The 13,080-nt window shown below is 41.6% G+C and overlaps 1 protein-coding gene across 4 annotated transcripts in view; it reads left to right on the top strand.

The window, feature by feature from the left end:
• LOC122929407 (inositol polyphosphate-5-phosphatase A-like) overlaps nucleotides 1-12,838 on the top strand; it is an 83,037-nt gene extending 70,199 nt beyond the window's left edge. For all 4 annotated transcript variants that reach the window (XM_044282958.1, XM_044282961.1, XM_044282959.1 and 1 more), the window contains 12 exons: nucleotides 843-906; nucleotides 3,687-3,790; nucleotides 6,220-6,272; nucleotides 8,139-8,258; nucleotides 8,348-8,426; nucleotides 8,519-8,590; nucleotides 10,187-10,261; nucleotides 11,213-11,286; nucleotides 11,389-11,500; nucleotides 11,573-11,641; nucleotides 11,722-11,778; nucleotides 12,714-12,838. In XM_044282958.1, coding sequence (XP_044138893.1) covers nucleotides 843-906; nucleotides 3,687-3,790; nucleotides 6,220-6,272; nucleotides 8,139-8,258; nucleotides 8,348-8,426; nucleotides 8,519-8,590; nucleotides 10,187-10,261; nucleotides 11,213-11,286; nucleotides 11,389-11,500; nucleotides 11,573-11,641; nucleotides 11,722-11,775 — 876 coding nt within the window. In that variant the 3' untranslated portion in view covers nucleotides 11,776-11,778; nucleotides 12,714-12,838. The remainder of the gene's footprint in view (nucleotides 1-842; nucleotides 907-3,686; nucleotides 3,791-6,219; nucleotides 6,273-8,138; nucleotides 8,259-8,347; nucleotides 8,427-8,518; nucleotides 8,591-10,186; nucleotides 10,262-11,212; nucleotides 11,287-11,388; nucleotides 11,501-11,572; nucleotides 11,642-11,721; nucleotides 11,779-12,713) is intronic.
• Nucleotides 12,839-13,080: the final 242 nt, after the last annotated feature.

Genomic DNA, 13,080 nt, shown 5'->3' with positions numbered 1-13,080 from the left:
ACTCTGATTTATGAACATGTCTGTGAATCTCAGCACCCCCTCCGAGAGCACCACTCCGTTAACCCATCTCTTGCCAGCAAGGTGCTTGCCCAGTATCCACCGGTCACCTCAAGCCATCCCTTACCGCAGGCCACGGTGCCACATGAGTTGGCGCCTGTGGTACCCTACTATTATTATATCATCCGATGCCACCATATTGAATCTTCACAACTTTCCTGAGACTGTGATCTCTGACACTTAGGACAGCAGGTAATGTAGACTGAAAGCGTGCTCAAACTGAAGAACCGATTTAGCTCTGCTACATCTGTAACTTTTACTCGGTCTGCCAGGAGTCATGACATGATACTGTTTTAGAGAGAGTATCATTTCTAGTATTTGTGGTATATTGGGGTGATGGTGGGCACAAGCTCTACAATGCCGGCCAGTAGGTAGATTAGATGGGCTGGCATCACTTCTACTTGCCTTCCTTAAATTCACATTCTGTGTGCTCCTTATGGTCCCTCTCCCCCACCTCCTCCCCTCCCCGTCTCTGTGGTATCCCTCTCTGACATCGCTCCAGACAGCTGTTAAACGACTTAATCTCTTAAAAATAGTTTTAATTTTCTGCCTCCTATTGATCGCCAGCTCCCAATTAATCAGCCCAGCGCAGCCGTGAGGGTGGGAGGGTCCAGGGTGCCCCCTAGGGCCAGTTGGGGGTTGGTAAGTCCACCTATGCACTTGTCCTTAGCAAAGACTGCTAGGAACCCATGGGCCCTGACTTTATTAACCCCTACTTTACCTACACCCCCCCCCCCACGCAAGACTACCATATTAACCCTTTCTCTTCTCTGTTTCTTTGGCAGGCCCTGGCTTCCATCTATTTCATACACAGCTCTCTGCGTAATGTTAAGATCTATGATTTCCAAGGTAAGTTGGGTTTCTATAGAGAATGCATAAAGTGTATTATACAAAGAGACCGTCGTATTGCCTGTCTACGGTTTACCACGCAGAGACTGGCACATATCTAATATCAGCAACAGATTTATTATAAAGAGACTGGCACATATCTAATACAGCAACAGATTTATTATAAAGAGACTGGCACATATCTAATACAGCAACAGATTTATTATAAAGAGACTGGCACATATCTAATATCAGCAACAGATTTATTATAAAGAGACTGGCACATATCTAATATCAGCAACAGATTTATTATAAAGAGACTGGCACATATCTAATATCAGCAACAGATTTATTATAAAGAGACTGGCACATATCTAATATCAGCAACAGATTTATTATAAAGAAACTAGCACATATCTAATATCAGCAGTAGTTTTATTATAAAGAGACTGGCACATATCTAATATCAGCAGTAGTTTTATTATAAAAAGACTGGCACATATCTAATATCAGCAGCAGATTTATTATAAAGAGACTGGCACATATCTGATATCAGCACCCCTTTTATTATAAAGAGACTGGCACATATCTGATAACAGCAGTAGTTTTATTATAAAGAGACTGGCACATATCTAATATCAGCAGCAGATTTATTATAAAGAGACTGGCACATATCTAATATCAGCAGTAGTTTTATTATAAAGAGACTGGCACATATCTGATATCAGCAGTAGTTTTATTATAAAGAGACTGGCACATATCTAATATCAGCAGCAGATTTATTATAAAGAGACTGGCACATATCTAATATCAGCACCAGTTTTATTATAAAGAGACTGGCACATATCTAATATCAGCAGTAGTTTTATTATAAAGAGACTGGCACATATCTAATATCAGCAGCAGATTTATTATAAAGAGACTGGCACATATCTGATATCAGCACCCCTTTTATTATAAAGAGACTGGCACATATCTGATAACAGCAGTAGTTTTATTATAAAGAGACTGGCACATATCTAATATCAGCAGCAGATTTATTATAAAGAGACTGGCACATATCTAATACAGCAACAGATTTATTATAAAGAGACTGGCACATATCTAATATCAGCAATAGTTTTATTATAAAGAGACTGGCACATATCTAATATCAGCAGCAGATTTATTATAAAGAGACTGGCACATATCTGATATCAGCACCCCTTTTATTATAAAGAGACTGGCACATATCTGATATCAGCAGTAGTTTTATTATAAAGAGACTGGCACATATCTAATATCAGCAGCAGATTTATTATAAAGAGACTGGCACATATCTGATATCAGCAGTAGTTTTATTATAAAGAGACTGGCACATATCTAATATCAGCAGCAGATTTATTATAAAGAGACTGGCACATATCTAATATCAGCAGCAGATTTATTATAAAGAGACTGGCACATATCTAATACAGCAACAGATTTATTATAAAGAGACTGGCACATATCTAATATCAGCAATAGTTTTATTATAAAGAGACTGGCACATATCTAATATCAGCACCCCTTTTATTATACAGAGACTGGCACATATCTGATATCAGCAGTAGTTTTATTATAAAGAGACTGGCACATATCTAATATCAGCAGCAGATTTATTATAAAGAGACTGGCACATATCTAATATCAGCACCAGTTTTATTATACAGAGACTGGCACATATCTAATATCCACAGCAGTTTTATTATACAGAGACTGGCACTGTCTGTACTCATAATAAACACGCTTTCATTACCTTCAGTCTTATTATAGATGACTGGCATATTCACTGTCTACATTCTTATTAGGAATAAACTGGTATATCCATAGACCGCCATCTTAGTATTACATAGAGACTGGTATATAGAGGGACTTATATCATACTTGCCAACTATTGAGAAAGGACATCTATTACATTCCCTAGGGTGGAATATATAGTAGTGCAAAGTTTTTAAACTTCATGCCCTGCCTATTTATGTAGAACACTCTCACAACATATGACATATTAATCACAAATAGTACGTATAACCTCAATTCAACAGATCCTCTTCACAGATACAGACCCTAGACCATACGTCTCCTCAGTTTACAGACCCCAGACCTGACCTTCCTATATACAGCCCACAGGCCAAAATTCTCTATATACAGACCCCAGACTTGACCTCCCTGTATACAGACCCCAGACCTGACCTCTCTGTATACAGTTCCCAGACCTCTCTGTATACAAAAACCAGACTAGACCCTCCTCTGTTTACAAACCTTAATAAGAGACTGCTACAGTAACAGACCTTAGACCTCCATATTTACAGACTCCAGACCAGAATTCACTGTATTCAGACCCCAGACCAGGCCCCCCTTTGTTTACAAACCTTATACCAGACCTCCCTGTCTACAGACTCTAGACAAGAACTCATTGTTTACAAACCCTAGACCTCCCTGTTTACAGACAATAGAAGGTCTGGTCTTGGGTTTCTATATAAGGTGTCAAACTACACCAATATGGACCTCAGACCAGACAATAAGGTACTTGAGATTCCTGCACTACCCTCCACTACCTGGTGCCACCTCAGACAATGCACAGACACCATGTGGTGTCAGGACATTGTAAGTGATGCAACCTGGTTGTGAAGAACGTTGAGAGATGAGAATGTGGTACACCTTTCAGGAGATTGCCCCCTTTGTTCTGGGAGCCCCCCAGACATTCCAGGAGGGTTGAAAACTATACCATTAGCTTTTTGTTGTGTTAGTAATATCTTCTCCAAATACCTCTTATCCCTCAGAAAAGAACTTCGTGTCCATCTCGGGCCATACAATGTGGATGGGATCACTTGAGGATTGTCCCACTGTTCACAAGGAAAGATTCCCCCAAGACTTCTGGCTGGAGGTATATACATCACTGCAATTGGAACACTTCATAGGAAGTAATGGAGCAGTGCAATCCCTGGTGTCCAGCCACCAATTAAGTGCTAGGGTGTTTGGCTTTCAACTTCTTTTATTCGAGTTTTGTGACCTCCAGTGGTTGTCCAATGTAGAACAACAGGTTGGGTGCAGTACTTCAGTTAAGTCTCATAAATTAAGCTGCGATATCACACACAACCTGTGGTCAGGAGTAGTGCAGTTTTGGAAGAAAGCTGCCATGTTTTTCTCATCCTGGACACACCCTTTATATTGCTATCGCATTTGGTTCCCAGTTCTGTGCCAATTTAATCTAAGTTAATTGATAAACAGTTTTTTATGGGGCCGCAGGCTTTCCCCAGGATGCTGAGCCAGCCCAATGGAGGATGAAGCTTGGTCTATGTGACTTTGCTCTATTAGTAATCACTTATAATGGGATTGCACAACTGCTAAAAGACAAGGATGACTCAGCTTTACATGCATAGAGTTGAACTCTTAGTTGAACTTAAAGTTAATTAGCCAATTTTTACATTTTGGGTGGAAACTTTAGGAGAACTCCATAACTTCTATGGGAACAAAACCAAAGTGCCATAAGAGAATGGCAGCAGAGTAACCAGTGTGCGGCTATTCTGTGTCCTAAAATATCAGAACCTGCTGCCAAAGACCCTAGTTATTGACTTGGTCAAAGTTAGCTTAGGTACAACCAGACCACTGTCGCCATCATCGGTTTAACCACGAGAAACAATGTGATATTTATGATATTTTATACGGTCAGAACAAGAACATTTTGAAGTACTTTAGACTTGACAAGGGGCAGAGATTCAGTTTATTGCCCAAGCTCTGCATCAGAATACTCTAGCTAGGTCAAAGTGGCTTTCTTGACATCCCGAAGCACCCAGGGCAGATGCCTCAGCAATTGTTTCTTAAAAGGGTTCCCAATGATAGGCTGTTGTTCCGCTGCTAGGACCCCCTTTGATCAACTGTAACCTGAACGCAAGTATTGAATTCCCCTGGAGCACCACCAGAGGAGAAATGAAGCAATGCATATTGTTCATAGATATCAATGTGCAGTGTCCTCCAAAAGATGCCCTTTGTAGATGGACACCAGAAGTTATGCCATGACTGATGTAAAAATGAGAATCAGACAACATATAGTACAAGACAGTCTCTTTCTACAAAACTAGAACGAGTATCTGTACCTCACATGGACCCCCCCATTAATTGCTCCAATAGTTCTGCTATATTCTCTTTAGGTTGGATGCTCAGGGGCGTATACTTTTTCAGAGGGTATGTCCTTTCTGCTACAGCTTTCTTCCTATCATGGCTCAGGGTGTCTGTTCTTTCTGCTTCAGCTCTCGCCCTGTGACTGTCCACAGCTTCTAAAAGTAGATACAGCTGGTGGCAGTTGAAAGATGAAACTGAGCATGTGCGACCACCTCAGTGGGTGGACATGCATATTCCTATACATATTAAACACCAGGGGGCACCCTTGTAATGAAGTAAAGAAAATATCTCACAACTGGAGAGTTTTTGTAACAGAAAATAAATGACAAAAGTAGCTAGTTATTCATGCTGAATAGAGATGAGCGAAATAACTTCAAATTTATTCAAAAATCAGCTTTCTTGAGCAGAGGGGGGTTTGCCCCACTGCTCGAGAGCCTCCTCTTTGCCATGGCCAGACATCTCCCCTGGCCCTATCAATTTCAGGTCTGCCATCTAGAGGGCACAGCCAAGTGAACTTAACGTGCAGAAGTTGTGACGTTTCGGCCGCTTCACAGCCTTTATCAAACATGTTTGATAAAGGCTGTGAAGCGGCCGAAACGTCACAACTTCTGCACGTTAAGTTCACTTGGCTGTGCCCATTAAAGGTTTTTTTTACCGGACATGCTGCCTCCATTGCTTTTTTTGGACTCATTATGAGGGAGCCCCGATGAATCTTGGACTCCAGGTGGGCTGCCGCATTTCGGTTGACCGCAAGATCCGGTGAGTGCGATTCCAACACTTTTATTTATATCAAGGTCTGCCATCTAAGCAGCAAAGATGCTGACTATGCATATGCCGCTACACTTGCTGGTGTACCTAGACGTGACCGGCGCATGCACAGTCAACGTCTGCTCTGTTCCAGCAGAGACTCTATGCTTGTGCCGCTACTTGGAGCAATGGTGCAGGTCCAAGATTGACAGGGCCAAGAAAGATGTCTGGCCCATTCAATCAAGGGGAAGGGGCAGTCTCTTGAGCAGCAGGGGCCAGCTCCTCACCGCTCAAGGAGGCAGATTTTTAAACTAATTTGATTCGTATGAATCGATTCACTGATCTGTAATGGTAGCACAACCCCTTTAACTCATATAATTCTTTACTAGGGTACATGGGTTTTCTAAAGCAGACCACCTCTTTTATGATCTCCTGTTTTGTTCACAGTTTGCATGGACTCGCAAGGGATTCATGAAGACAAGATGGCTAGTAAATGACCGGTTAGTGAAACTCCTGACTTTGTGCTGATGACTGGGACACATGTTGGTGTAACACGTGCGGGTAATAGTAGCCAAGTCTTCCTCGGGCGAAAGCGCAGTGTGATTGTTCTGGAGTTTGACAATCACGATGATAAATTTGTTTGTGTTTGACTCATATCTCCAATAATGAGCAACCTTTGATCCCAATACTCGCGTGATCTACTGCAGACCTGTTGCTTGCTGCAATGTACGCGCCTGTGCTTCCTCCTTTTAATCTTCAGTATAACCTGTGTATATATATTCCCTTCCCGCTAGAAGGGACCTGACCCCTGACCATACACCAGGAGCAGACTGGGAACTTAAAGTGGCCCCATGTTGTAGGGGGTGCAAATTGACAGAAGACGGGGCAACACGCTAGTGCAAAATACAGTCCCAGCAGAACCAAATACTACAGTGCAGCATAATATATTTCCCCAAAAGCTGTCCTTCTGTTGTGGCCATCAATAGCTGCCATTTTCTGTCCTCCTCCAGTTGTCTCTGATCAAGATATGGAGCAGGGGGCTTAGGAGATGAGATACAGACCACAGCAGATCAATTCAGAGGGCATATATTTCTGATTCTTACACCGTTAATTACCACGGAGAGCTCATTATCTACCTGACCAGCGGCAAAGAAGAGGGCTTAGGCGGCCCCTTTGGCATCGGCCCCACCGGGAGATTTCCCTGTAAGGTCTATGGCCCATGCCATGCACTAATCATCTGGTATCATGCTTTTAGAACCCCCAACAATCAGCTGTAATTTGTGGGGGAATCCAACCGCAAGTGTTTAATCTATCTGCAGCGCCTCCGCAGGGGAAATCAAGCATCACACAATTCTCCATTAAATCAATGAATCTTTGCAATGCAGGGCCCTCCAGAGCTCATAGTTAAGGGTCCTGATCAGTGAACCTCTTTTACAAAGTATGTGAAAATTAGTTTCCTAAACAAGACAAACCTTTTAAAGTATTGGACTTTCCAGCCAACATTTCTTGGAATGTTCAAAATCTCCAGTTGGTTTTAGTGGAGAGGGACCTCCCATGGAATCCAATTTTTTTTTGTAAGAACTAGGCCTGGTGCATCGAGCCTAGGAGAGGAGAGTAAGAGGATGAGAGTGGCGGTGATGGCAAGGGTAGGAGCAATAGGACTCACAGTGGCGGTCCTCATTCTGGTGCTCCCTGGGCTGTGCAGTAGATGGAAGGGTGCACCATTTCTTCCTCTTCGGACACACCCTGATTTTGGGGTCTTCTGTCTAGTCGTAGGTGGAGTGCTCTTGGTGTCAGTGTTTTTTTGGGGTGCAAGGCAGGGATCCCTCGGGTTTGGCAGAAAAGAATGCCGCAGCAATGCAGGTGACAATGGATATGGTGAAATAGGGTAACTGTACTTTACTACACTCTACGCTCACACTACGCTCACTACAGCTCTCAGATCAGAGGGGGTCGGGCCAGTCTACACCTAGTAGCTGAATCCAAGAATGGTACAACCTGTAGGTCACAAAATGCACAGTAAAGTCACAGAAACTCATTTTGCAGTGACCCACCGGGTCACTGCACAAGGACCTCACAATTAAAAAATAGTAGAAGTCCTATTTGATAATCTTGTAATCTGACACTTGACACTGAATGGCATGCCACAAGTGTCAGTTTTGTAAAAACACACTGGAGGACCATAGGTCAACCTGCCTTGCCCAACTCTCTATGAATTTCTTTGATACCGAGATCTCACTTCAACCGATGCATTGTCCATTTTCTTTCAGTCTTTTATACCTAGATTTTTTTTTTTCACATTTTTTTAAATCTCAGTATTTATCACTGTTTGGACTCTTAACATGGATCCGCCTTCTGTATTTAAGGATGTTTGATCTGGTGAACCTTCACCTCTTTCATGATGCCTCAAACCTAGTGTCAAGTGACTGCTCCCCGTCGGTGTACAGCGCCAACCGTAGACGAGGCCTATTCCATGTGCTGACAAGGTACCAATCCATCCCACCAGTCCTCAGTTATTAAAGTCACACGTTACAAACCACTGCCATATATCCTAGGTTCTTGTTTGTGTTCCCAGGTTAAGAGATGACTGTAATGCCCCATGTTTCCTATTTGGAGATTTTAACTTCCGTTTGGACTTGAAAAGTTTCATTCAGGTCTGGAGATCATTAATCAAAATGTATACATTTTTATATGGGATTATTGTATATTATGTACTGAGTGATTGAGATCAGTCCTCTATCCACAGGCTCAAGGCTGGTCCTCGAGTGACGCAGGAGGCACAGGCGGACAGACTGCCGTGTATGAACAGGACGGGGAGGTAGAAATAGCTCATAGAGAGTTCCCTCAACTTATGTTCCTCCATTCACTTCTTCTGCTTATATAAATGCTCTATCTACCTATCTGCCTATCTATCTATCTATCTATCTATCTATCTATCTATCTATCTATCTATCTATCTATCTATCTATCTATCACATATCTATCTATCTCATATCTATCTATCTATCTATCACATATCTATCTATCTATCTATCTATCTATCTCATATCTATCTATCTATCTATCTATCTATCTATCTATCATCTATCTATATATCTAGAGAAAAAAGAAAATGGGCAGCACCAAACTCCACGGCACTTCGAAAAGAAAAAAAGGTATTTGTTTAATGACCAGATAGCAACGTTTCAGTCCTCTCAATGGGACCTTTCTCAAGCAGTGACAAAGATACAATGGTGCCAAGTGCAAATATAAATACAACTTCATGATAATTGATCATCAAATACAATTAATGGATAAGTGAGAATATATATATATTTTATTTCATCATTAAATGGTTATGGATGTTCGATATAAAGTCCGCATGCTGAATTTTCGGAATGGGTCTGGTATGGAGCTCCGTAGTCTGTCTGCCCCAATTGTTGTATGTTGAGACGGATTGACACGCCATTTCGCATACAATGATTCTTTTATTACTCTTCTTATTTTAGTATTGGATCTGTTGTTTGATGTCTGTTATACAGATACCAAGCGGCTGTGTCGACCCTCCAAACAGGGTTTGGATGCGGTGGAAGCTGCACCGGACCTTGTGGAAATCCAGGGTCATAATATTGATGTAGTATCTCACTCCTGTTGCCTCTATATTTTATACTATTATCATCTCTATCATTTTGTTCCTAAGATGGCAAGATATCCATATCATTCCAATGTACAATCATTTTCAGCTAGTTGGTCGTATCTCGCTGCAAGCTTGCGGTTCACTGTGTTTTTCAGTGATCATGCGATCACAATGCTAGGTACCCGCTTGCTGGTCATTGTGCGTTTCAAGTACAGCGTGGTCATGTGACCTGCAGTCGCATAGTCTTGGTTGCGGAATGCGCGCCTCTTTTACAAACACCCCTTAGACATGCGCAGTCTGTAACTTGTGGACCGGATCCATGCTGGTCAGTGCTCCTCCTTATTCATTTATGTTTTCAATTCTACACCTAGGTAACCACAACTGTGTCACGTTTTTAATTATGATCAACTATGTATGTGTTATGGATATACATATACTATTATGATCTTCTTTCTCTTTTGAATTTTATATATTTATTCATTATGGCACTTGGTGTTACTAGGTCATTTTTTGTGTCTAAATCATGTATGTGTTTTCACTTATCCATTAATTGTATTTGATGATCAATTATCATGAAGTTGTATTTATATTTGCACTTGGCACCATTGTATCTTTGTCACTGCTTGAGAAAGGTCCCATTGAGAGGACTGAAACGTTTCTGGTCATTAAACAAATAACTTTTTTTCTTTTCGAAGTGCCGTGGAGTTTATTTTTATTATCTATCTATCTATCTATCTATCTATCTATCTATCTATCTATCCCTTCTTCTTTACACACGTACATGATTTTTCTCCCCAGGTTCAGCTTATCATAAAATGTAAATGGTTTGAACATCAAAACACAAAGATATTTCAGGATGAAAATGTGCACATGGTGAGTAGTCACCCGTACTCTGATATCATAAAGCTCTGGTCATAGGATAGGCTCCATATTCTCCAGAGGCTGTTATTATTTTACACACCGGCCATACTGTATCTTCCATATGATCTAATAGGTCATTTTATGAATCATATCATAAGATCTACTTCCTAGTGACAAGTGGTCATCTCCAAAGACAACTCCATATGGGGTTGTCTTCTGTTGGACCCTTAGGCCCAAGGCCTAGTTCCACTGGAGGAACCTCTAGTCGGGCCAGTCTTACTTACCCTGTACATTAGTGAGCCCACCATTTACAACTAATTTAAAGAGGACCTTTCACCAGAATAAAACTTCTAAACTAACTATACAGACATGGAGAGCGGCGCCCAGGGATCCCCCTGCACTTACTGTTATACCTGGGCGCCGCTCCGTTCTCCCGGTATAGGCTCCGGTATCTTTACAGTTAGGCTCCACCCAGGGGAACCTGCCATCGGCTCATTCTCCCAGGCTGTAGCGCTGGCAAATCACAACGCTCAGCTCATAGCCTGAGAGAAAAAAAAGCCTCTCAGGCTATAAGCTGAGCGCTGTGATTGGCCAGCGCTGCAGCATGGGAGAAGGAGACGCCGACAGGTTCCCCTGGGTGGAGCCTAACTATCAAGATACCGGAGGCTATACCGGGAGAACGGAGCGGCGCCCAGGTATAACAGTAAGTGCAGGGGGGTCCCTGGGCGCCGCTCTATATGTCTGTATAGTTAGTTTAGAAGTTTTATTCTGGTGAAAGGTCCTCTTTAAGCATTTTTTAAGCTAAGCCATTGTGTATTCTTTCTTCTTCGAGAGACTAAAGATAATTGTAAAATTTTCATATGGATATGTTCAGTATTTCCAGAACTCTGCTTATAGATATGACCATATCTTTCAATTGGCTTTTACATAAGATTAGCTTCATCTGGTTTCTATTGTTTCCAGCTGCTCAGATTTGACCATGAACCTATCCCTTTCTTGACTGAACTGACCGAGGTCCAGATCTCCTTTCCACCCACGTGAGAAAATGATCTTGAAAATGGCTAATTTTGAAATTGAACATTTTTTTTTAGATTGTAAATGAAAATTTTTATATTTGTTTTTACTGCTTTTACTCCCAGGTACCCTTTTAGTGAAAATGTGACCAAACCTTCAGAGTTTATGGGTACGCGATGTCCGGCTTGGTGTGACCGGGTCTTCATGTCTCACACAGCCAGAGCCTTACTACAGAAGGTGAGTCCAGGTCACCCTTTGAATATGTCACTTCCCATCATCTCTTCCTCTCATTCAACTTGTCTTTCGCAGAGAAAAGACGGAGAAACCTGTGTACGGTATGGGAGGATTGGGGGAGATGTCTGTATGGGGGATCACAAGGTAAGATGGAGGAAATATTCTTACTTCCAAATCTATATTGACAGTTTCACCCTCTGATAGGTCCTTCTTCTTATATCTAGCCCGTGTTCCTCTACTTTGAGATGGAGACTAAAATCGACCAGGTGAAGAATTGACAGGTAAAGAGCTTGTTTCTCCTGGAGTTCTTCACATAGTTCCCAATAGCCCTAAACATGTATGGATTGTGCCTACTTTTTAGGGTCAACCTTTATTTCTAATGTAACCTAGATAGGAATAGTAGACTAAGCTCTCTTTTAAAGGGTTGCCTGGTCTAGAACACCACGTAGACTACTAAAAGGACAAAAAATAACCTAGAGAAAGTAACCAGAAGTAGCTGATCATGGGAGCATCCAGCACTGGGACTCACCATGATCGTCTTACATATGACCCCTTTAAAGGGAATCTGTCACCAGCGACCTCCCTATCTAACTGTGTCCATAGACCCGTAGCTGTGGTTCACTTGATTAAATGCTGTTTTTCTTTTCTTGATTCTGAGATATGATACATTTTCTTAATATGTAAATTAGGCATTTGATGCAATGAGGGCGTCACCATTGCACTTGTTGCATCCAAGCTTTACTCCTTTCTGTGGTCACCTCCTCCCTCATTCTTTTGCCAGTGTCTGGACGTGTCAATTAAAGCAGCCAGGGAAGGGCTGGCCACAGAAAGGGTTGGAGCTTGGGTGCAACACGAGCAACAGTGCTTCACTCATTGCACCAAAGCCCTAATTTGCATATTAAGAAAAAGTGTCATAACTGGGGAACAGAGCTTTTTTCTTTTTGCCTTCCTCTGAATCAACTTGCAGGATAACAGGCCGGACTGGATGGACAAATGTCTTTATTCAGCCTTATAAACGATGTTACTTAGTAGATGTTATGTTACTATGTTACAATGCTTACTAGCTTTACTTTTGCCTTTTAAAAGGATTGACCGATCCTGGCTTAAAACATAATTTTCATCCCTACTGAACTACTATATGCCTAGTCTGACTCAATTTTGATGTAGTTTACCATGTATGCACCGCCATTACACTGCCATGCCTTTCCCTTTACAGGTCGACCACAGCCAGAACAATTCCAGGCGGTCTCCGACAGATCCTCGTCTGTAGATATGATGTCACTTACCATATTTAATATTATTTTATTTAAAATAAAACTTCTTAATCCTCTGTCACTGTAACCACAATGTGTGATTTATTCCTATACACCATATACACAGCACTACACACTAGGGAGATCATAAGAACACAGTAAGAACTGCAGCTCTGGAGCACCAACTGCTGTTTCTTTAAATTAAATACTGCGAAGACTAACAGTGGGTAGGGAAGCGCTTTAAAAAAAAAAGTCAGCATATAGATACATTTTATTCTTTTATCCTTAAAGGGAATGTATCATCAGAAAATTATCTAGTTTTTACAGTAT

Source organism: Bufo gargarizans, chromosome 2 (genome assembly GCF_014858855.1).
Source record: "Bufo gargarizans isolate SCDJY-AF-19 chromosome 2, ASM1485885v1, whole genome shotgun sequence".
In the NCBI taxonomy this organism is placed as follows: domain Eukaryota; kingdom Metazoa; phylum Chordata; class Amphibia; order Anura; family Bufonidae; genus Bufo; species Bufo gargarizans.
The sequence above is the reverse complement of the archived record's forward strand: the minus strand, read 5'-3'. Positions and strand labels throughout refer to the sequence as shown.